This window comes from Capsicum annuum, chromosome 1 (genome assembly GCF_002878395.1).
Source record: "Capsicum annuum cultivar UCD-10X-F1 chromosome 1, UCD10Xv1.1, whole genome shotgun sequence".
Classification (NCBI taxonomy): Eukaryota; Viridiplantae; Streptophyta; class Magnoliopsida; order Solanales; family Solanaceae; genus Capsicum; species Capsicum annuum.
Genome location: NC_061111.1, coordinates 20,713,515 through 20,739,252, shown reverse-complemented (window position 1 = coordinate 20,739,252; position 25,738 = coordinate 20,713,515). Strand labels below are relative to the sequence as shown.

Genomic DNA, 25,738 nt, shown 5'->3' with positions numbered 1-25,738 from the left:
ATTTAACGAAGGGTAAATGTTCGAATCACATTTCTAATTATCTTTACACTTTTAATATAGCATAGATATAAATATACATAATATTACTTTGAATATAGTATATAAATATAGATAATATTTAGTCTCCTTTATTATTTTTAAACTTCGTGCTAATCAAACTAAAATGAAACAGATGGGAGTAGTACTTAAAAAAAATGTATTATTTATTACAAGCATACGTCCAACTAGATCGAATTAAAAAGCAACAATGCACCACACGATAAACACAAACATATATAGACCAACTGCATGGATGATGGTATGATTCGATCAACACACAAAAATAATATGAAAGAGAAATCAAAATCTTCCTTTCGTGAAGAAGATTGATTATCAGCAGCAGCATTAGGATGTACGTACTACTGCACAGTAAGTCTGGATAATATCTAAGCAGATGATGAAAATAGTGACAGCGAAAGCAATTATGGACCAGTGATTGTTAAAATAATTAGTTCTCAATTGAGCTTTGAGTTCAGCCATCCAAGTCTTGGCTTTGTTCTTTATGTGCTCTTCCATATCTCTCTTGACAACCCGGAAAAATTTGTCGTCATCGAATGTCTCATAAGTTTTCAAAACATTGTACAGTTGAACCACTTGTGCGTCATCAATTCCTAAATTATTTACTATGATTTTCTGCTCTCGCAGCTCCTTCACATCATCAGTTGAAACCACCAGGAGCTTCATGAGTCTCACGTAAGCGGCCACATCTTTAGTCATTTCAAAATAGGGAGAGAACTCATACGCGATCATGTTCATGAAAAACACTCTGGTGTACACTGTAACTTGCCAGCTTGGGAGCTTGAGATAGGCAGTCTGAAACATATTACTACTGGGATTAAACCTTACACCCTTGAGTGATTTAATCCCACTGGCCTTCAAATAGATGCCCTTTGATTTCAGATCTGTCACAAAACGAAACACGTCCCACTCAGTACTATTAACTGATGATTCTTCGGTTCTGCATCCGAGGCACGATATCAAGCTATTGATATCGCAGCAGCAGCTGCTACTTCTGCGATTTGCAAGTGCTGTACTTTCGTAATCCAGGCCTGTGACAGCTACTCTTCGAAAAATTTCAAGAAGGTGAAGGGGTTCCCTCCCCAAATGATTGGTGTCATAGGTTTTTCAATATCTCTGTCATGGAAGAATATTTTAAAGCAAAAATTTTCCACGTTCTCTACAAATTTATCTCCATCATGAGTATTATATATGAAAAAAAATAACGTCTTGAGAATCTGGAAAGGTACCTGATTCTCAAGCAAATACATGTCACGTCCAATGTTGGCATAAACAACAGCACCAAGATGCTGAATCATCCAGAATTTTTTATATAACACATGGCCCTCCGTTGGTCCAATATCATTTAGATTGACACATGCATCACGAAGCATCATTCGAGCAAATTCTTCATCACTGTACTTACTGGTGAATTCTTGCAGGTAACAACTCTTAGCACACCTAATTTCTCCTAGAATTGCAACCATTAAGTCGTCTTCGCCTACACTACTGTTTCCAATGAACAGTTCAACGGCCATAGGCTTGAAATATTCCTCAAGGAACTTGAGCTTCTCCTTTCCGTGGTGGTAAGGCCCAAGTGAAACCACATTTGGTTCATAATCATCACTATTTTCCTTATTCTCTTCCCTCATAAAATATGGAACCATTTGTATGATTGAAGATTTATAATGTGCCATCATTTGTATTGGATTCTCAGACGACATTTCTCTTTTGATTGATCCGCTACGTACAGCAACAAGTAATTCAATTTCGATTTTAAGTTAGATATAAAGAAAGTGAGGAGGTCAATCCTCAAATAATAAATTAATTAGTGTATCCAATCCATGACGACCTAGTTACTCTACTGCAATGATCAATATAGATATACTTTGTTTACACACATATATAGAATAGTGACTTAAGTAGTAAACCAAATTAAAACTAATAGAATAGTCTCAACAACAAAATAATTGGTCACATTATTTTTAATTGAGATAATACATCAAAACCTCTTAAACTTGTCCGTTCAACTCACTTTAACACTTAAATTAAACTTCTATTTATTTATCCCATTAACATCTTTAAAGTGTATTAAATTCACCCCTTAATATATAATATCACTCTCATAACAGAAAGTGCATCACACTCGCTGACACATCAGCGCCAAGTCACGCCACGTCGGAGCCACATAAATAAAGTATTTTTTAAATATTTTATTTATATATACATATTTTTAAATATATATAAAATATTTTAAATAAAAAAAATACCCCCACCCCCCATTTTCCATCCTCTTCATAACCACCCCTCTCCTCCCTCCCCGCAACCGCCATACCTGCACACATACCCCATCCACCCCCACACAGCCACACCCCTATCCAACCCCACACAGCCACACCACCATCCATCCATGTCCACCCCCACACAGCCACACCACCATCCACCCCCATACACCCCCGTCTACCCCCACACAATCATGCCCCCATCCACCCCCGTCCACCCCCCACAGCCACACCACCATCTACCCCCATACAACCACACCTGTACACACACACACCCACAGATTTTTCGGCGAATCTTCGTCGGAAAACGCCATCACCATCATCAAAAACTATCATAAAATAGTGATAAAAAATTCAACCCACTTGATAAATTCGACCAAATCAACAATCAAACATGTAGATTTTTTAATTTCAAATTCAATTTCATTTTTTTTATTGATCTAACGAATTAAAGAAGGAGAAATTAGAGGGGGAGGGGCAGCTTTGATAGGAGGGGCGACTGGTGGGTGGGGGGAGGGGACTGGTAGATGATATGGCAGTTGAAGGGAGGAGTGGGGTGGGGGTGTTGGCGGGTGGGATGGGTGAGGAAGGAGGGATTTAAAAAAAAATGTCACGTCAGCATTAGGGTTGAAATTAATTCATTTTAAAGATGTTAAGGGGGTTAAATAAATAGAAGGTTAGTTTAAGAGCTAAAGTAAGTTGGACAGACAAGTTTGAAGGGTTTTGGATGTATTATCTCTTTTTAATTATATGTTGATTTTGATTAATGAGACATTATGTAAAGGTCCAGCCAACTAGTGATATTGCCAGCCTAAACTTAAATGTGTCTCTAGAATGAAAAATCTGATTACTTATGTACCCAATATCTTTCATGTGTTTTGCCATATGAGATATTTTATTCTGATCATAACAGTACAACTTGTCCCGACGTACATGTAAGCTGGGATATCACACGTAATCATAAAACTTAATGCACGCCTACATACACACAAGGAAGCTAATATTTCTCGAGGAAGAATAAAAATGTGATTTATTTATAAAAAAATCAACAAACTATATATTGTATGTTATAAATGTATTTACATTATAGTGAATGTCTATCAAGATCTACGTTAATATCTATTAGGATTTAAAGCATCCGTCTTTTACTCAGACTAGAAGTAAATTTTCCCTATAATAGAGGGGTTTTGTTCATTATATTTACAATCTGATGATCTCTCAACTCTCAAGAGAATTAATAAGAATCACTCTCTCTATTCTCTCTACTCTTCTTCTTTATTCTTTCTTATTTTATAACACGTTATCAGCACGAGACTCTGACAAACAAGGTGGGATTATAATGAAGGATTTCAAGGTTAGTAATTCTTTATGTTATCTTTCTTCTGCTACTATTAATATAATTATTATTGGATTTGAGGAAAAATAATTGGTTTGGAACCATTTATATTTTAAAGTTATTCCTCAAAAATAATATTATCAAAAAGGATGATAATATGTTGGGCTCAAGTCCCATCGATTCATGCCTAAGACGCCTTTATATGGATAAGATGTTGAGTTTGAATCTCAATACACCATATTGATGATATTATGATGGCTAAGGCAAAATAATGGGTGTTTAATGAAAAGTCATGAAATTCGACCCATTGAATATGCTCCATTTCATGAAGTGAATGTGGTAACAATATATGATAAGTCTAAAATATGACAACTTACTTCATTCTTGAGGTGTATTTGGTAGCAGTGCATAATATGTCTGAAATAAGACAAGTGATTAAATGCACGAATATACACGTGGAGGGACAATATGATAATGATCATCAAAAGTGACGATATTTTCATACGCTTATATGATTATAAGATATACTAGAGAAAAATTCTCTACATCATATGTATGTCTCGATTTGATTCTGAAGTAGCAAAATCTTGAAAGAGGTTATAAGCTATCATAATTTGATAGGCTTAACGAACGATTATATTCGATTCCTGGGGAATGAGAAACTTATTAATGCAAACGTGCACTTGATTGTGATTGTATCACAAACTCACCTCCGAAAGAGGTTGAATAATTTTGAAATCTACTTCTGAAGTAGTAAATCTGAAATTTATTCATATAATAGCAAATCTGAAATTTACTAAAGCAAAAATACATATCATGGTAAACTTGGAGTTTACTAGATTAAAAGTTCATAAGTTGACATGAACGATTGTGATATCCCGAAGATGTGCATACTGAGTATTGAGCATATATTGAAGAATTAGAAAATTCTTCATGAATTTTAATGTTGCTTGTTCTCATGATAAGTTGGTTGGACCAACTAATTTTAGGATTAGGTCCCTCAAAATCTGAAAAGAATAAAAGGTGAATAAGGGTCCGTTCATCTATCATGTGATATGTTGAAAAGATGTATCAATAAGATGATCACATGTACATTCATGGTCAACCTACGTTTGACATTCATAAGTTACTTGTTCAATATAAATTGAGCATAATTTTCAGATTGTGCAATCAAGAAAGTTATCTTGATGATGATGGTTTGACATTGAATGCATTTGATAAATAGCTAAACCATCGCTAATTAGAACAAAGCTTCATGTGTTGATCTGAAATATGATATGTTGTATACAATAACACTTGTATGCATTGGACCAATAAATTATGATTATTTCTTCCCTCTCAATTGGTTCAAGGTCAAGAACCAATTATTTCATCTAATAATTTTAATGTGCGTATACGATTAATGAATATACCATAATGCACAAAGATGGATTACTCAAAAAAGTAGAGGATGTATGTTAGTTTTTCTAACATAAGGGGGAGATTATAAGCGCTGTGAAATATATTAGGAATTATCACTAGATCCTTATTCAAAAGATAATTCAAGTCAAATGTCGAAAGCAGCTTATATAAAGCGCAAGTGCTCTTATTCTGTGTTCCTAAAGGACAGAGTCTATGCATGCGTGAAGCGTGGTAGACTAATCGATTCCAAATGAAATAGTCCTTGAAAAATAAGGAGCAAATAATCATAATAAGAAAGCAATGAACTCTTGAAGAGCCTACGATATGACACTTCATGAAACCTTATGTAAGGTTCATATGCCTGAAAATAATGAAGTGATGAGATCTCAAAATATTATGTCGCATTGTGAACCGATACGAAATGATATATCATCAATATATTTGACACAATATTGGCGCAATATTGTGAAAGATTATGAGGATCTAAATTCTACATTTATTTAAGCATGCTGACGTAGAAACATTTATCAAGTGACATGAAAGGATGCATCTTAATAAGTATAAAACTTATTTGATTTGCAGTCCAGATATTTGAAGATGTCACTTATGAAATGTTGAATATTGTCACTTGACAAAACTTATGTGAAAACTTTTCAGGATTCAAACAGCTTGAAGCATATAAAAGTTTCTGGGAAACTTATTTATAATCTTTATATTGTATAAGCTTATTGCTTGAACATCATTGAAACTTTTGGAGAGTTTTCAAAGCAATAGATTATTTGCTAAAATTCAAAATATATCGAACTGGATTGGTTATGAATTACCATATCTTAGTGCAATTGATGCACTCATGTACCTTGCAAATACTACAAGGCCTATAGCCTTTTTAGTCAATTTGTTGGCAAGGTATATTTCTGCTCCTACTATGAGACATCAAAATGGGATAAAACACATGAGCTTATTTTATTCTAAAGATTGCAGTCCCGATCTTATTGGTCATGCTGTTGTTGGGTACTTATCTGACCTGCATAAGCCTCGATCTCAAATAGGTTATGTGTTCATATGTGGTGGTACTGTCATATCTTGGAGATATACAAAGCATTCTATCGTAGCCACTTCATCGAATCATGCTGAGATAATAGCTATTCATGAAGCAAGCCGAGAATGTGTATGGTTAAGGTTCATGATACATCTCATTCGAGAAAAATGTGGTGTGAAATATGACAATCTACCCACAATTTTATACAGAGATAATTCAGCATACATAGCACATCTTAAGAGAGGATTCATAAATGGAGATAGAACGAAGCACATTTTGTCAAAGCTTTTCTACATACATGAGCTACAAAAGAATGATGATATTAACGTGCAACAGATTCGTTCAACTGACAATGTGACTGATTTATTCACCAAATCTTCTCCAATTTCAACTTTCAAGAAGATGCTGCCTAAGATCGGGATGCAAAAGTTCAAGGATGTTCTCATTAGGGGGAGCAAATACGTGTTGTACTCTTTTTCCCTTTCAAGGTTTTGTCCCACTGGATTTTCCTTGTAAGGTTTTTAATGAGGCAGCCTATATGCGTATTGATAGAGATGTGGACTCTTTTTCTTTCACTAGATTTTTTTCCTACTGAATTTTTTCTAGTAAGATTTTAACGAGTCACATTATCTATCTAGATATTCAAGGGGGAGTGTTATAAATATATTTACATTATAGTGAATGTCTATCAAGATCTATCAAGATCTACTTTGATATCTATTAGAATTTGAAGCATTCGTCTTTTACTCAGACTAGGAGTAAATTTTTTCTATAAATAGAGGGGTTTTGTTCATTGTATTTACAATCTAATGATCTCTCATCCCTCAAGAGAAGTAATAAGAATCACTCTCTCTATTCTCTCTACTCTTCTTCTTTATTCTTTCTTATTTTATAACATTGTAGGATTATTTTTCACATTATTGTGCGCTTTGTTGCATTTAATATTTTTCTTTCGAGTGATTTTTTAAATTAAGAATTAATCTAAATAGTGGATTAACCAATTACATAAATTTAAAATAGAAAACATAAGTATAATTTAAACAACGAATCTAGCTGATTACGTGTGTAAAGCTCCCGTATTTAATCTCCTCGTTATAAATTTATGAGCTATCAACTTAATGTGGTGTAACATGTAAAATAAAATAATCAGCTGAATAAAATGAAGAAATATGCTTCACACCAAGTTTATTTTATAATTATTTTATAACTTAGTCTTTGCATTCCATGTCGATCATATGTAAGGGTTAATAAAACCACTGTAAACATAATAATTTAAAGTTGAAACCATAAATTGAAAAAGTTCTGGTTGAAATAAATAGTGTAATATTATGTGCAATATGAAAATTGGCACAAAATGATCATTCACATATAAATACATCATATGCTTCATTTTCTTCAGATTATAACACTGTCAATGAATTAATCGTAAACGTCTTGCCCCAGGCATAAATAAATCTTTAAACTAAATTCATGAATAACTTCAAAATGAATAGCACAAAATTAGAGTAAGGTAACAAAGAAAGAAATTTTATAATTCTTCTTCAAGTTTCTATTATGATCACTTTGCAAAAATAAGATTACGATAAATATAATTCCTGTGATCAATTTTGATTTCTCCACATTCTGAAAAAGATATAGTGGGCTAGCTTTAGAGAGAGAGAGAGAGTTTTCTTTTAATTAAATAATATATAATCCCTCGACATTAAAGGAAGAATTAAAGAAGAATTTACAAAAATCTTCTAGGCATCTTTCTATTTAAAAAATTTAGAATTCATCACTTAAAAGAGACAAAAAATGAAAAGAATTATTAATGCTTTAAGAACACATTTACGTACCAGTATGATGCTGTCCTGTTGAGAACTTGAGATGTTTAATATATAATTCAAGGATATGTAAGCTAGCCATATTTTAAATGATACGGGATGGAATATTTCAAACCTTGGTTTCACAGTAAAGAATAAATGTTAAACGTGTCATTGGAGTGCTTCAAAATATACAAAGATACATACATACATATATATATACACATTCTTTTCATTTCAATTTATTTCTCATAGTTACAATGTGGACAAGTAAAGGATATTTTCTTAATCATAATTGTAAAATATTTTTTAGATATTTTGCGTTGTTAAGTACTACTATGACATAGTATTTTTTATATACTTATTAAATATAACTTTTTTAAAATTAAAAAATAAAATAAAGATCCTATGTCTAAATTCACAGCAAATTAAACATTATTTAATATTTGACACACCTGCTCAAATTTAAGCCGAAACAAGTTGCAGTAATATATAGAGAAAGTATACTTTATGTTGTAGCGGCTATGAAATTCTCCACAAAACAACTATATGTGTAGTATAAAAAGTGGAGTGGAGGCAGTTGATTTGCAATAATACAACACCTCCCAATTAAGTGGACTTTATTCTATACTTCTGGTAGATTTCTTACCAAGCTAAGGCAAAACTGGCTAAATGAGGCTGCCTTGATGACGACCAATGTGTGCGTGCTATCTAATGATGCAATTGAGACTGCTGAACATCTATTTTTTCAGTACCTTTTTTCAGCTCAGGTGTAGTGGCGAACTCGGGATTCAGGGATCCTGGGTGCTTAGTGTTAATAGAACTTTATTGAAAGAAAGAAAGGCTAAGGTTTACAATATAATCTGAAAAGCATGAAAACTAACTAAAACAAAAGTAGGCTATATATATACATAGTCAATAACCTAAAGGTCCATAAACTAAAGGCCCAATAACATATGGGCTAACATCCCCCCTCAAACTCACAATGCAACAGCAATAAGCATTGAGAGTTTGTCACACAAAAAACGAAATCGAGACGCCGACTGAGCCTTCGTAAAAAGGTCAGCAATCTGCAAAGACGATGGAACAAAAGGAAGCGATATGGTCCCGAGCTGTAAATGATGATGGGTGAAGTGACAATCAATCTCAATGTGCTTCGTACGCTCATGGAAGACAGAATTCTTTGCAATTTGTACCGCACTTTTGTTATCACAATGCAGGGGAGTAGGCATAGAAATGTGAACCCCCATATCTGCAAGAAGCCAACGTAACCAAATAATCTCACATGTAGTCACAGCCATAGCACGATACTCAGCCTCCGTGGAAGATCTAGAGACAACATCTTGTTTCTTGCTCTTCCACGAGATTAAAGAGTCTCCAAGAAACACACAAAAACCAGTGGTGGATTTACGATCATTGCGATCTCCATCCCAATCAGCATCACTATAGGCTCGCAACTCGAGAGATGACGTCGAGGGAAACAAGAGATTCTGAAACTGAGTGCCACGAAGATACCTTAGAATACGAAGTACAGCTCCCCAGTGAACAGAAGTAGGAGCAGTAACAAACTGGCTAACAACATGAACTGCATGTGCTATATCTGGACGAGTAACCGTAAGATAAACCAAACTACCCACAATAGTCCGATAAAGACTCGGATCTGATAATGGAACACCATCACTAGGAGAGTAACGTGCATTGGTTTCAAGGGGAGTATCTACAGTCCTGTTGTCAGAAAGACGCGCCCGTGTAAACAAGTCAGATATATACTTAGTCTGAGAAAGAAGATACCCTTTCTTAGACTGAGCCACCTCAATACCCAGAAAATAACGCAACAAGCCCAAGTCCTTCATTGCAAATCGATGAGCCAAATCATGCTTCAATAACTCAATACCACTATGATCATCACCAGTAATAATCATATCATCTACATATAAGGACAATAGAATTCGCCCTGCACTTGTACATCTAACAAACAATGCTGAATCATGGTTACTCGGGACAAATCCAAGGGAAGTAATAACAGTGGAGAATTTCTCAAACCAAGCACGAGGGGCTTGTTTGAGACCGTATAAAGCTTTTCGAAGCCGACAAACTTCACCTGGCTGGTGGTCAATACCTGGGGGAGGAGTCATATAAACTTCCTCGTGGAGATCACCATTCAGAAAAGCATTCTTGACATCCATCTGAAATATCTTCCACTGTCGAACGGATGCAACAGCAATCATAGTGCGAACAGTCGTCATCTTTGCTACGGGGGAAAAAGTCTCCTCATAATCCATACCATATTGTTGTGAGTACCCTTTTGCCACAAGTCTTGCCTTGTATCGCTCAACAGACCCATCAGATTTTGTTTTTATCTTATACACCCATCGACAACCAATCGCATGCTTACCAGGTGGGAGAGTAACCAAATCCCATGTATGTGTATGATGAAGAGCAGCAAGTTCCTCAGCCATAGCATTCTGCCAAAGAGGATCAGACACAGCCTCTCTATACGACTCAGGTTCAGACAAATGATGTATGTTTGTAATAAAGGAAGCAAATGAGGCTGAATATGTAGAATAGGAAAAATCTGGCAGTTTGGTGGACTTACAAGGTCGAGTAGACCTCCTCAGAGGTGGTGGGTCTCCAGTCTCAACAGTCGAAGGAGCAGACTCAGGCACAGGCGAGGCTGAAGCACTATCAGGTGGCACACCAGAAGGCATGGATGGATCCGGAACTGGAACCTCTATGTCAATCCCAAAGGGATCAATAAGCCGAATATCTGACTTTGTCACATCATGGGTTTTAGCTGGAATGGAATAAAAAGGAATATGTTCCAAAAAAGTGACATGTCGTGAAATATATAATTTCTGACTTACAGGATCATAGCAACGATATCCTTTTTGTCCAATACCATACCCCAAAAACACACATATAGCTGATTTTGACCCTAACTTATTTCGTTCAACATGAGGACGAAGAACAAAGCAAGTACATCCAAAAACTCGTAATGCAGAATAATTCGGCGGGTGACCATATAGTTTCTCAAACGGAGACATCCCTGAAGTCAATGCAGTAGGAATACGATTAATCACATATACAGCAGTTAGGACTGCTTCTCCCCAAAAAATACTAGGAACCTCTGCAGACAAAAGTAAAGAGCGTGCTGTCTCAACAATCTGACGATGTTTTCTTTCTGCCAGACCGTTCTGCTCAGGAGTGTCGGTACACGATGACTGGTGTATGGTACCATCAGAGGCAAGTAACTGAGTGAAGTCATTAGAGGTATATTCACCCCCTAAGTCACACCTGAAACACTTTATCACAGCCGAATGTTGTGTTTTAACAAGGGCTCTAAAGTTGTTGTAAATGCCAAAGAAATCAGATCTGCGTTTCATAAGATACACCCAGGTATAACGAGTATAGTCATCTATAAACGAAACATAATAGGTCGATCCACCCTTAGTGGATACTGGCGCTGGTCCCCATACATCAGAATGAATAATATCAAAAGGAGCAACAGAATAAGACACACTTTTATTAAACGGTAAGGCAGAAAATTTTGCCAGTTTACAACCACTACAATCTGAAATATCACTAGTGTTCACATGACCCAAAGCACCACTAGAGACCAAAAACCGTAAACGTGAAACTGACACATGTCCTAATCTGGAATGCCAAAGATAAAACTGAGAAGAAAAAGGACTCAAACGAAAAGAAGATAAATCTATGCTAGAGGCAGCAACTGCAGACACTTTGAGATTCTCCAAGACATAGAGTTCCCCCAACCTATGGCCGGTCCCAATCACCCTCTGAGTGTGTTGGTCCTGTATAACACAAACAGAATCAGAAAAAAACACCCAATTACCAGCCTTACACAACTGACTGACCGAAACAAGATTTAAAGCAAGTTTGGGAATGTAATAAACATCAGAGAGGACAATGTGAGGGGTAGTAACAGAACCAACACCCTCGACTGACATAGGTACAGCACTCGCGGACATAACAGAGATTGGTGAAATGGGTGACAAAGAACCAAACGATGACAAATGAGGGGACATGTGATGAGACGCACCAGAATCCAATATCCACAAGGAGGAAGGAATACCTGAGGTACTAGAAGAAACTGAACCCGAATGAGACATAGATGCTGACATGGCCGTAGGATTAGAAACGAAGAACTGTCTGAACTGTTCGAAAACCTGGGGATCCAACGCAGAAGGTGGCATAGTGCTAACAGACTCAACATCTACAGATGGTGCAGCAGCAGCGAACTGTGGAGGACGAGATGACCATGGAGGAGCACCAGAGGAGCGTGACGGAGACTTTTGCTGCCCATATTTCTGTTGCTGCCCAGATTGAGGCTGTTTGACCTTGTTAAGTAACAACGGACACTGAGCCTTCCAATGATTTTTCTGTTTGCAAAATGCACACTCATTAAATGCAACGTTAGGAGATTGTCGAGTCTGAGTACGTGGTGGCCTAGACTGATCAGTTGAAGCAGCAAACACGACAGGAGTAGTAGTTACTTTAGACCCTTTATCCACTTGAGACTTGATACGAGTCTCCTCTGCAATCAGTTCATGAACCACAGAATCAACAGTAGGGAGGGGAGATCGATGAAGGATTGTTCCACGTAGGCCCTCAAAGTCAGAACGTAGTGCCATCAAAAACTGAACCAAGCGTTGCTCTTCCCGTCTAGCAATGTACGGCCCAAAACCTTTTAACTCTGCAGATTCAGTAAGTGCCAATTGATCCCACAAATCCGACATGGCAGCATAAAAATCTTGAATACTGAGATCATGCTGTTGAAGAGCACGGATATCATACTCCAACTGGTACTGCTTAGCAAAATTAGACTGAGTGTACAGTCTTTCCAAATGATCCCAGACCTCCTTTGCTGTGTCATACTTAGCCAATTGCATACCAATTGACTGAGTTACAGAATTGTTGATCCAAGTGATAATCTTGGAGTTATTAGTTTCCCATAAGTCCACCAACAAATCAAAATTTTCAGTTTTATCATCGATAGGTCTTAGTTTTACTCCAGTGATATAACCCCACATATTCTTCCCACGAAGAAAATTCTTCATGACATAACTCCAATAGGCATAGTTCTTACCATCTAATTGAGTACTAATGGACTGGAGAGAATCATCCTTTCCAGTCATTGTAAACACAGCAACACACAAACAATTCAAAAAAACAAAAAGATGCAAAACCCTAGGTTGAACAATTCCGAACGAACAACAATGGCAGCAAGCAAAAGAACGAAAGACGAACAATACCAGACAGCAAACGAATACAGCAGCACCTCAAAATTCGGGGCTCCGCCCCGAACCCCGGACGGGGGCGCGCTGCCCCCCGTACCCCCCAGTGAACTCACCGCGGAGTTCGATCCGCGCAGTAGGTGCCTGCTACAAAATCTTCAACCAACAAATCAAAGGACATGGATCAAACTAGCTTTGATACCATGTTAATAGAACTTTATTGAAAGAAAGAAAGGCTAAGGTTTACAATATAATCTGAAAAGCATGAAAACTAACTAAAACAAAAGTAGGCTATATATATACATAGCCAATAACCTAAAGGTCCATAAACTAAAGGCCCAATAACATATGGGCTAACACTTAGGAGGTTCAATCACACATTTTAACACCGAAAGCTTTAAGGTTCCGCTTGAAAATCAAAGCACTCAGCTATCTTCTTGGTTTAGAGATTGTTTTTTTATCCTATATAAGAATGGCAATGGGACAATGCGTTGCGGGTTTTAGGCTATGCAGGTTTTAAGTTGTGTGGGTGCGGGGCGGGTGTGAGGCTGGTTGGAGTAAGTCTTTTTTAAATGGTGCGAGGCGGGGCGGGGTGTAGGTATATGCAGGTTTAAATTTAAAAAAAAAGCTAAAATTTAATATTATTCTCGTGAATCTACCTAAAATTATATATATTTTTCACTTAAATTTTATCATACTTAAAACGACATACATAACACTACAAATAAATAATTTTCATAACTTTTTTCTTTTCAAAACGGTAAAATAATTTTATAACTCAAAATACCAAACAAAAGTTTAAAAAATTTTCTTACTAAATCACTTTGCCGTGCATAACTTATTTAATTTATTTATAACAAGCACTTAAATAATTAGATAAACTAATTGATCTCAAATTTTAATCTCTTGATTCATCTTTTAAATGAAAATCTAATATTTGATCATTTATTGTACACTTGATACTTCTCTGACAATTTTTTGGTAAAAAGTGATATAATAGAAATTGATTGTTACCACTTCCTAATTGCAAATTTGAAAATATTGTGGTTTCCAATGGAGTTACAAATTTTTTTAAAAAGTAAAGAACAAAAATGTGGGATGATGCGGTGCGGGTATGCACGGGTATGAGTGTGGGGCGGATTTATGCGAATTTAAAGGTGATGCGAGGCGGTATGATTTTAAAATCTGCGGGTATAGAAAAACCCTCACCGCACCACCTCATTGTCATCCTTCTCCCACAGAAAAGACAGTTTCAGAAACTAAGTGTAGTGACTCACCCACTTTATCAAATTATATTTTGTTATTCATGTTTTAGTATGATATTTCGATTTCAATTTATCTAAGTATCTTGGTGAGTCTATTTACACTCAATCCTATATCAATTTTATACATTTCTCATATTATTATATCGAATTTAATGAGTGCTGAAGCACCAAATATTTATACCTAGGTCCACCCCTGAGGTGAAACAAAATCTTAGGGTGGCAGTATGCGTATCCCCAGCAGGCAGGCTCAAGGATGAAGTCATGAGATCAGATGGGCAATGAATGATTGTAAAGGCAAGAATGTGAACGTTGATCTATATGTCAAATGTCATTAGCTGCATAAGCTTACTACATATGGCAAGAAAGAAGGAGGATTTTCCAAGCTAGGACAGGACACAAGCAGAAATTATAAGAGCAATTATTCAGGATGTGCATTTTAGGGGGGACATTAATTAAAGTCTAAATTGGTGAATGTCATGAGTAACATGAACTACCATCTTTAGACTTGTTGTATGGTTATTCTTTTTTTTTATTCAAAAAAGTGCATTAAATTGAGAGGGGACCTTATCCCAGAGTTAATCAGGTTCGATTACAAAGCAAAAATTTGAGCCCATGACCTGTGAATAATAGTTTTTATTTACATATCTTACAAAAAAAGTTCCCGCTATGTCTGTCCATAAAGCTGTTTGCGCACACATTGGCGGAACAAAAATACTGCATCCAGGTTGGACTTCCATCTGTGATCTGAACTTAGCCATAGTATTCGTTACTCCATTTTGTTCCCTAAAGAAGTGAGCCATCTTGGGTCTTCCTAGTCTTCTTATTCTTGACCTGGAGTCATCAATGATAGAATCATACATTAAGTTATCATGTGTAAGCCATTTAATAACTTCTGTGGAATCAATGTAAATCTGAATAGGCACATAGTTGTTTTCTTCCACCAGTCGAAGACCTTCCTGCAGAGCCATAAGCTCCATTTGATTATTGGTGGCCCAAGGGTAAGCTTTCGCAAAACTCAGAAGTTAGTTCCTATTAGGACTACGAATGACACCTCCTATCCCATCCTTACCAGGGTTACTTTTTCAAGCGTCGTCAGTATTGAGTATATAGGAACCCTGGGAGGGGGGCTGATCCATTTAAGATGGATGTCCATTTTCTTCCGGCCTTGGTTGTAAGGGGAGATAAGGGTAATGAATTCAAGGGTCTCATCATAAACTTGTCTCTAGGATAAAGGGTTGGCGAGATTCTTGAAAAGGTTTTGGTTCCTATTCCTCCAAATAGACCAAATGCTGAAGAGGATAATGTTATGCCAGAGTAGGATGTTGTCAAAGTTCTTGTGAGACAACCTGGACCAGGAAGAGGCCCAGTTGTGGGGTAAAAGCTGGTTCTGTTGAGACCAAGAAAGTTGGAATCAGAAGTAAGTAAATGATCCCATAAGTCATTAACAATGATGCATTCGAAGAAACTGTGCACAAGATCCTCAACAGGGGAGTGACAAACCTTACATGCAGGGCTATTAATAATTTCTAGTCTACTAAGGTAAAGGGAAGTAGGAAGCCTGTTATGGTGGGCTAACCACAGGACGGTTTTGATTTTTGGGGGGCAGTTGGCTTTCCAGATCCACATAAAGGCCTGCCCCTCATTGATATCTAAGGATTGGGAAGAGATAAGATTGTACATAGAGCTTGTTGTAAAGCAACCAGAGCGAAAGGCTCCAAATAAGCTTATCCTGGTTGAGATTGGGGTTCCAAGTAAAGGATTTTTGGATGTTAGTAATGAAATCAGTAGGTAGTTGGAAGGAGAGGTTGAAGAAGTCCCAAGTCCCATCCTTTCAGACTTCAGCAAGGGTCAGCTTGGATTCAGATATGGTGAGGGGTTTAGACTTCAGCAAGGGTCAGCTTGGATTCAGATATGGTGAGGGGGCATGGACAAAGAATCTAAGAGGTATAAGGAGGGAGATCTATCTGTCCATCCAGAAGTTGACATGAAGCCCATCCTTAACTACCCAATGGGATCCCAACTTACACAGGGCACTACCATGAGAGATGAAATTCCAGATTCTAGAGGGGGTCTGCACCTAGAGGAGTTTACCTTAGAGTATTTATTTTTAAGAATAGAGACCCAGAGGTTGTTGTTGTTATGGTAGAATCTCCAGGCTAGGCTTACACTGAAGGTTTTATTCCTAATCTTGGCTCTTTGAATGCTAAGGCCCCCATCTTTTTTAGGCTTAGAGATAGTATCCCAACCCAGAAGGTGGAGTTTTCTTCTTTCAGTAGAGGTTCCCAAGACAAAATTCCTTTGGATCCTATCAATCAAAGAGAGGATAGCACAAACAAGGGAGATGAATTGCATGGCATGGGTGGAGATGCTGTTAAGGAAAGACTTAGCAAGGGTTATCCTGCCAGCCATGCTGAGGAGATTGGTCTTCCGGCCAGCCAATTTGGAATTGAGGTTGTCAATGATGAAACTGAAGTAACTGTTAGGAGGTTTCTTGTGAAAGATTAGGAAACCTAAGTATTTCTCAAAGGACTCAGAATGCTTGATGGAGGGGAAGGTGGAGAGATAGTCTTTGGTGTGAGCAAGGAAATTCTTGGAGAACAGGACGTTGGATTTAGAGTGGCTGATCCTTTGACCAGGGTAATCAGTAAGCTATTGAAGAACTTTAGAGATGGTACCACAGTTGTCAGCAGTGTCTTTGGCAAAGAGTATGAGGTCATCAGCAAAGAAAATATGGAAGGGGTTAGGACCTTTCTTACTGATGGAAATAAGAAGGTCAATCTCATGATCTATTCTCCTAGACAGGAGTTCCATGCACATAATAAAAAGGTAGGAGGAGATGGGGTCACCTTGTCTGATACCCCTGGAGGGGTAGAAAAAAAGGGGTCTTTTGACTATTAACAAGGATAAAGATAGAGGTAGTAGAGGTGTAAGACATAATTAGGCAGGAAATCTTAGGAGGGATGTTGAAAAAGGGGAAGTCTTGTCTAATGAAAGACCATTTTATTCTATCAAAGACCTTCTCCAAGTCTATTTTAAGGATCATACTACCCAGCTTCCCTTTCATCCTCTGGAATTAGGAGATCACTTCCTGAACAATGATGACATTATCAGAGGTTCTTCTAGTAGGAAGGAAACTGGCTTGGCTAGGGCCAACAATGTTGGCCAGATAGGGCTTGAGCCTTCTAGTAATCAGCTTATATTGAGTATTGCAAAGGCTAATATGTTGTATGGTTTGTCGACCTTATAAGATATGGTGATGAATGTATAAATTACTAGATTAAGATTGGGGCTGTCTAGATCTTATTTTACGAGTTGATTCGTCTACTGGTAATAAACAAGTTTATTTCCCCCCAAAAAAAATCACTTTGATTTTGAACCGCAATTTCTTCATTTTGATTTGGCCAAATTTAATTAGTACAACAAATGAGGATCTAGTTTTTCTTTAAATATCTTTTATATTTCTGCTATGTTATGTTTTTAATTTGTTTGTATATTCCTTGTTGGAGCTTTGCAGATTTAATAAAGTATATACAATATCAGATATGTTATCAACTTAACTAGTATACGTACCCGTGCGATGCGCGGATAATATTAAAGCATTATTTTTAATTATTTTATATTAAAATATAGCGTTTGAACATGTTAAATCATATTATCATATAAAAGAACGACAACTATTATACTATTTCTCAATAGCGAAATAAAATAATTATTTTTCTCCCCCTACCCCCAACCTACCTAGCTCCAACTCTACCCCCACCACCTCCTTCTCTACCCACACCCCTACCCCCTTCAAATTTTTTTCTAAAAAGAAAATATATACCCCCTCCCTCGTCTCCCCTCGAGTTATATAATTCTGATATTGTTTATTATCACTTAAATTTACATAAATATATGCTACTTAACTTGCTTTGAAGCAAATAGTTAGACAAAAAAATCATATACTATAAGCTATATTCTCTACATAATATCCTTATATTATTTTCAGTATATATTATAACTAAAATCCATACCCATGTGATGAAAAATATTGTGAAAACTTACAATATGACTTATTTATATGCATAATTTATATTACTTTATCAAATATTTTATTATCATCTTATGTCTTAATTAAATATACTTAATAAGAAATTTTCATGAATTTAAAGGATAAATGAAATATGTGTCAGAATACTTGTAAGTTCCTTAAGTAGATTTAATTTTCTTCTACTCATTTAACAATATCTAATTACTTTTATTTAACCTATTTCTCAAAATTTAAAATTAGGTAACTCTCGTAATGTTGTACATTTAGTTTTAATTTTTTTTTATGTATAGTGTACATTAATTATTTTTAAGAATTTATATAAAGTATAAATACCTTTATATTACTTGCATTTTATTTTTATTGGTTAATATTTTTGCTGTTGACTCATTTTCTGAAAACTTACTTCTTGATCATATATATTCATAATGTAATTTTTTTAATGCACGCACACAAATTAAGTAAACTACAATCCGTTCAAATGCTAATTCAAACATTAGCCAAAATTATTTTTTAATGAATTATATTAAGCTAGTCATTAGAAAAATTAAAAGATATAAAAATAATTTTCTTCCAAAATATTGAATTTAACAATTATGTTCGTCAATAAAGAGAAGTTTTATCATCTCACAAAATCAAATAATCACACCAAATAAAGTTATTTATAATTATAACTCAAAATTAACTAATAGTTACTAATTAATCCTTCATTACTCTAAATAACTGCTTGAGTTCAAACACTTCTATAATCCTCCAAATAAGTTTCTTTGAAATTTGTCTTCCATTGAAAGTGATTTTGAAACACGATTAATTAATCCAACAAATGAAATGAAACAGGATATACATAAATATTCAATAATATATAACTAAAAAGTCATTACACTATAAACCCAATAAACATATTCAAGTAAAGAAATTGTCATGAACTTTAATAAAATGAAAGCAATAGAAAGGGATGATATTGAAGAGATGTGTTAAATTATAGTGGAGAAAAAAGACTGTGATTGTAATATTACCCATTAAGTCGAATCACGATAATAGATACTGTCATCAATTCTGAAAGTTAAGAGAAAAAGATGAAGATGAATATCATATTTTTCCTGCATATAAAAAATAAAAATATTAAATTAAAGTTCTAAAAATAAATAAAAAATGCAGTAAAATATTTCACAATGTAATCTATATATAAGAGATATTAAGAATAGAGTCTCATTCCTATTCAAATTCAAAATCAAAATTAAGAAGATAAGTTTATATTTTTCATTATCTTATCTCATACTTTTTCAAATACAATGCATAATTATCTTATTATCTATAAATAAGAGTTGAAATATATTTAAAATCAATAAGATAGATTATATATTTTTAAAATTAAATAATAAAAATTAAAAAAGGACTAATTCGTCACAATTTTCTATCTCCACTATTTTGCCCTTTTTTTACACTTTTTTCGTTAATCTACTTTTCATTTTCACATTTATTTTTTTGTTAAAAATAAATTATTTCTTTGATAAAATTTAACAACAATTCAGATATATAAATGAATTGCAAGTAAATATATATGTTAGATTTAAATAATTTTTAATTTATATTTATAATTTAAAATTTTAGCAAGTAAAGGTGAAGTTTAGAAAACCCATCACAAATAAATATTATAGATATATAAATAATTGCAAAATAGAAATTATTATTTATCATTATCACTAAGTACTATATACTCCTCTATTTATTTATTTTTTTATTTAATATTATTAATAATAATAATAATAAAAACAACAACACTACTTCTATGTTATTTTTTTTCTAAAAAAACTTAAAGGTACCACTATGTGTGTACCGCTACTGCTATTATTTATTATAATTATTATTATTATTATGATTATTGATATTATTATCTTTTATTTAATATATAAATACTTTTTAAAACATTGAAAGAGAAAGTTTATGAATTTTATGAGTTCATTTAAATCTCTTCAATATTAGATTCCTAATTTTAAACTAATGATAATTTTGTTTAGAAAAACAAAGACTAATTTTAAGATAATTTTGATAAATTTATCATTAGATACTTTTAATTATTTTACCATTTGAATTTCTATGCTTCAAATAAATAGATAAGTTACAGTAATTAAAATCACTTATAACAATAAGGTAGTCATCCTTATTTCTTTCTTGAATTATCCACTAAATGAATAAATTATCCTTACAAAATGTCTAAAAATAAGGGAATTTAACCTCAAATCGGTTCACATTCGTAAAGCTAATTGCAAACATTTTAAATTTAGTTTGAATCATTTATTTTTCAATTATAAATAATTATAAAATCAATGATATAATAATAATTATTTTTTTAATCATCATTATTATTATTACTATAATTATACTACTATTACTATTACTATTATTATTATTATTATCACCTCAGTATTGCTATTGTTTTTTTGTTAGCATTTTTACTACGTACTACTATTTATTATTATTATTATTATTATTATTATTATTATTATTATTATTATTAAATTAAAAGTATATAAATATATTTTATATTATATAAAAGGAATAAATTTTTGAAATAGTAAGAGTTTATTTAGGACTCTTTAATCATATTTTTCTATTTTCAAGTTAGTGTTTTTTTTTTTAAAAGAATAATACATTTTAAAATTCAAATAGTTAATATCCTTTAATTCAAACTTATATTACAATAATTTAACTTTGTCCTAAAAATTGAGACGTGGCTTACCAATAGATTGTCACTTGGCTAATTGTAATACTTCGTCCTCTGCTTTATAATATATATATATATATATATATAGATATTTATTAGAGAACTAGAATCATGCTTAGTAACTTCATCTGGGAGTCACCAGATGTTTTTTTTAAACCATATGTTTTTTTTTAACTTAATTTCATGGATAAATTACATAAAATTACAAATCTAAGAGACTTTATTATCCAAAATTTCTTATCTTTTAAACAATTACTTAAAATCCCGAATTTTATTTTTTATTTTTATTCATATGAATAAAAACCTCGCCCTACTTTTATTCCACAATTAATGCATGCAATCTATTTTTCTTTGTCGATTTTTTTTAAATATTTCATCCCGTAAAATCTCTCCTAAATTATTATCAATTGATACAACTTTCATCTCCTTTACTACAACTGCTTTACCAATTTCATTGTCTTTTTTTTTTTATCTTCTTATCAATTTTGAATTCTTTTTCAGTTTTTAAGTCAGTACCCATTAAGAAAAAATGGAGAAATTGAACAATGTGATGGTGCCATATACTTTGTGATAGTGATTCATATTTTTAATTTATTTATAAATGTTTGATACATTTAACATATGTTTGACAAATGTAAATTATTTATTTTGGTGTGAGATTGAATTTTTAATGGTTAGTGAGTAATTTAACGAAATTTATCATTGTGATAGATCTGAAATCAGATGTATCATTTCCACGATTTGTGCCTAATTTTACTTCCCGTAATAATTGAAAATTAGTTACTTCTTTATTTAACTAACCACTAAATTACAAATGTATCATCACAATGCATATGATATATACTAGTGATACATATGACACAATGCATGTGACATATTAAGTCAATACTGGAGATACATAAGACATATACTTTGTGATAGTGATTCATATTTTTAATTTATTTATAAATGTTTGATACATTTAACATATGTTTGACAAATGTAAATTATTTATTTTGGTGTGAGATTAAATTTTTAATGGTTGGTGAGTAATTTTACGATATCATTGTGATGTATCTGGAACCAGATGTATCATTTTCACTTTGTGTCTAATTTTACTCCCCGTAATAATTGAAAATTAGTTACTTTTTTATTTAACTAGCCGCTAAATTACAAATGTATCACAATGCATATGTATCAAGGCTAAAAATATGTATCACAAATTTAAAAATACAAGATATGATGTAATTCAACAAATTATTGAGATAAAATATTATCACCCTTAAACATTTCGAGATTTATGTAAGTTATCCTAACTTCATTCTCCTATATACTAAACCATCCTTCATATATTGGATATCAAACTTTAAAGACTCTAAAAATAGGGCTTTAAAAACTCATGTTTGTATGTAGGCCTTCTTCACATTAGCAATTAAGTTAATCATTCTTCACATGTTAAAGAAAATATCTACTATTTCTAAGATTTCAAGCGCTTCATATCCTATGAGTCTACTACTCATCATTTTGAGCATCGTAGCAACTAACACGAGTGGAGTTAGGATTTAAAATTTATGGGTTCAGAACTTATCATCGAACTCATATCTTGTCTTACAAGTTACTCAATTTGTAATTAATTATTGATACGTACTTGATGAATTTTCTAATACCAATACATGGTCTAAATAAAAGCTATTTGAAAAATAATTCTGAATAAGTTTGAGTTTAACTTTATTCCATATTTGTTATGAATTAAGAAATGGTGGGAAAAGGTTTATGTGTAAGTTTATTTACTATGGGTAATCGTGTTGAATATTTTATGAAAAATAGCAAAATATTGTGACTTTACTCACATAAGAGATAACATTAAAAATAGATTGATGACTTTGACACAACATATAAACTTCAGTGACTTAGTAACGCTATAAAAAATACTTATGTTGTGATGAAATAACTAAGAATAAAGAAGAAGGGTAGAGTAGAGAGAGAAGAGAGTAATTTTTTATTTCTCTTGAGGGATAAGAGATCATAAGATTGAGGATACAACGAATAAAACCCCTCTATTTATAGGGAAAGATACTCCTAGTTTTTCTCTAAAAGATACATACTTTATATCCTAATAGATATCAAATAGATCTTATCTATATTCTTGATAGACATTCACTATAATGTAAAAATACATTTATAACACTCTCCTTGAATGTCTAATTGATAGATATTGTGCCTCGTTAAAACCTTACTAGAAAAAACCAATTGGAAAAAAAAAATTAGTGAAGAAAAAAGAGTACACATCTCTAACAATACACATATCGGATGCCTCATTAAAAACCTTACAAGGAAAACTCAGTGGGATAAAATCTTGAAAGAGAAAAAGAGTACAATGCGTATTTGCTCCCCTGATGAGAACATCAATGAACTTTTGCATCCCGATCTTGTGCATCATCTTCTTGCAAGTTGCAATTGGAAGAGACTTGGTGAATAATTCAGCCACATTATCACTTGAACGAATTTGTTACACGTTAATATCACTCTTCTTTTTTAGCTCATGTGTATAGAAAAGCTTTGGCGAAGTGTGCTTTGTTCTATCTCCTTTTATGAATCTTTCCTTAAGTTGTGTTATCCATGCTGCATTATCTTTATATAAAATTATGGGTACTTTGTCACATTTCAAACCACATTTTTCTCAAATGAGATGTATCATGAACCTCAACCACACCTATTCTCGACTCGTTTCAAGAATAGCTCTTATCTCAGCATGATTTGATGAAGTGACTACGATAGACTGCTTTGTTTTTCTCCAAGATATGACAGTACCACCACATATGAACACATAACCTGTTCGAGACCGACCTTTATGCGGGTCAGATAAGTACTCAACATTAGCATAACTATCAAGATCAAGATTGCAAATTAAAATAAGCCCATATTGGTAGTCTTTTTAGGTACCATATATGTGTTTGATCTCATCTTAGTAGGAGCAGAACTATACCTTGCTAACAAATTGATCGAAAAGGTTATATCAGGCCTTGTAGTATTTGCAAGATACATGAGTTCACCAATTGCACTATGATATGATACTTCATAACCAATCCAAATTGGTATATTTCTCATTTTAGCAAATAATCTATTGCATTTGAAAACTCTCCAAGAGTTTCAATAATTTTCAAGCTATAAGCTTATACAATATAAGGATTATAAATAAGTTTCCCAAAAACTTTTATATACTTCAAATATTTTGAATCCTTAAAAAGTTTTCATATAATTTTTGTCAAGTGACAATATTCAGCATATCATGTGTGACATCTTCAAGTGTTTGGACTGCAAATCAAATAAGTTTTACACTTACCAAGATGCATCCTTTCATGTCACTTGATAAATATTTCTACATCAGCATGCTTAAATAAACATAGAATTCAGATCCTCGTGATCTTTCACAATATTGTGTCAATATTGTATCAAAGATATTGATGATATATCATTTCGTATCGGTTCATAATGCGATATAACATTTTGAAATCTCATCACTTTATTATTTTCAGGTACCTGAACCTCTCATAAGATTTCATGAAGTGTTATGGCGTATGCTTTTCAAGAGCACATTGTCTTCTTATTATGATTATTTTCTCTTTATCCATTTCAAGAATTATTTTATTTGAAATCGAATGGTTTACCACGCTTTATGTATGCGTAGACTTTTTCCTTTAGGGACATAAAATAGGAGCGCTTGCAGCTTTAATATGAGATGCTTTCGGCATTTGACTTAAATTATTCTTTGAATGAGGATCTGATAATAATTTTTAATATATTTCTTAGCTACTTATAATCTCCTTCTTATGTTAGGAAAACTAACATACATTCTCTATCTTCTTTGTGAAATCCATCTTTGTGCATCATGGTATATTCATTAATCGTATACATCAAAATTATTAGATGAAATAGTTGGTTCTTAACCTTGAACCAATTGAGAGGGAAGAAATAATCATAATTTATTGGTCTAATACATACAAGTGTTATTGTATGGAACATATCATATTTCAGACCAACACATAAAGTTTTATTCTCATTAATAATGGTTTAGCTATTTATCAAAGGCATTCAATCTCAAACCATCAGCATCAAGATGAATTGTTTTGATTACACAATATGAAAGTTATGATCTTAGCTCAATTTTATTGAGCAAGCAACTTTATGTATGTCAAACTTCAGGTTGACAATAAACGTACAGGTGATCATCTTATGTCGATGCATCTTAATAGATCACAAAACTAGTGAACGGAATCATATTCACCTTTTATATTTTTCAGATTTTGAGGGATCCAATCCCAAAATTAGTTGGTCCAACCAACTTATCATGAGAACAAGCAACATTAAAAGCAATGAAGAATTTTATAATTCTTCAATATATGTTCAATACTCGGTATGTACATCTTTGGGATGTCACAATCGTTCATGTCAATTTATGAACTTTTATTCTAGCAAACTTCAAGTTTACCATGACATGTACCTTTTACTTTAATAAATTTCATATTTACTATTACATGAATAAATTTTAGATTTACTACTTTAGAAATAAATTTCAAAATAACTTTTCTCA

General features: G+C 33.4%; 1 protein-coding gene across 1 annotated transcript; it reads right to left on the bottom strand.

Moving 5' to 3' along the window:
* Nucleotides 1-223: 223 nt before the first annotated feature.
* Nucleotides 224-7,953, bottom strand: LOC107868470 (UPF0481 protein At3g47200-like). Its single transcript, XM_047395044.1, has 2 exons — nt 7,930-7,953; nt 224-1,779 (listed from the first exon to the last, which is right to left on the bottom strand). The coding sequence occupies exon 2, from the start codon at nt 1,758-1,760 to the stop codon at nt 1,098-1,100; it is 663 nt and encodes a 220-aa protein (XP_047251000.1). The 5' UTR covers nt 1,761-1,779; nt 7,930-7,953; the 3' UTR covers nt 224-1,097.
* Nucleotides 7,954-25,738: the final 17,785 nt, after the last annotated feature.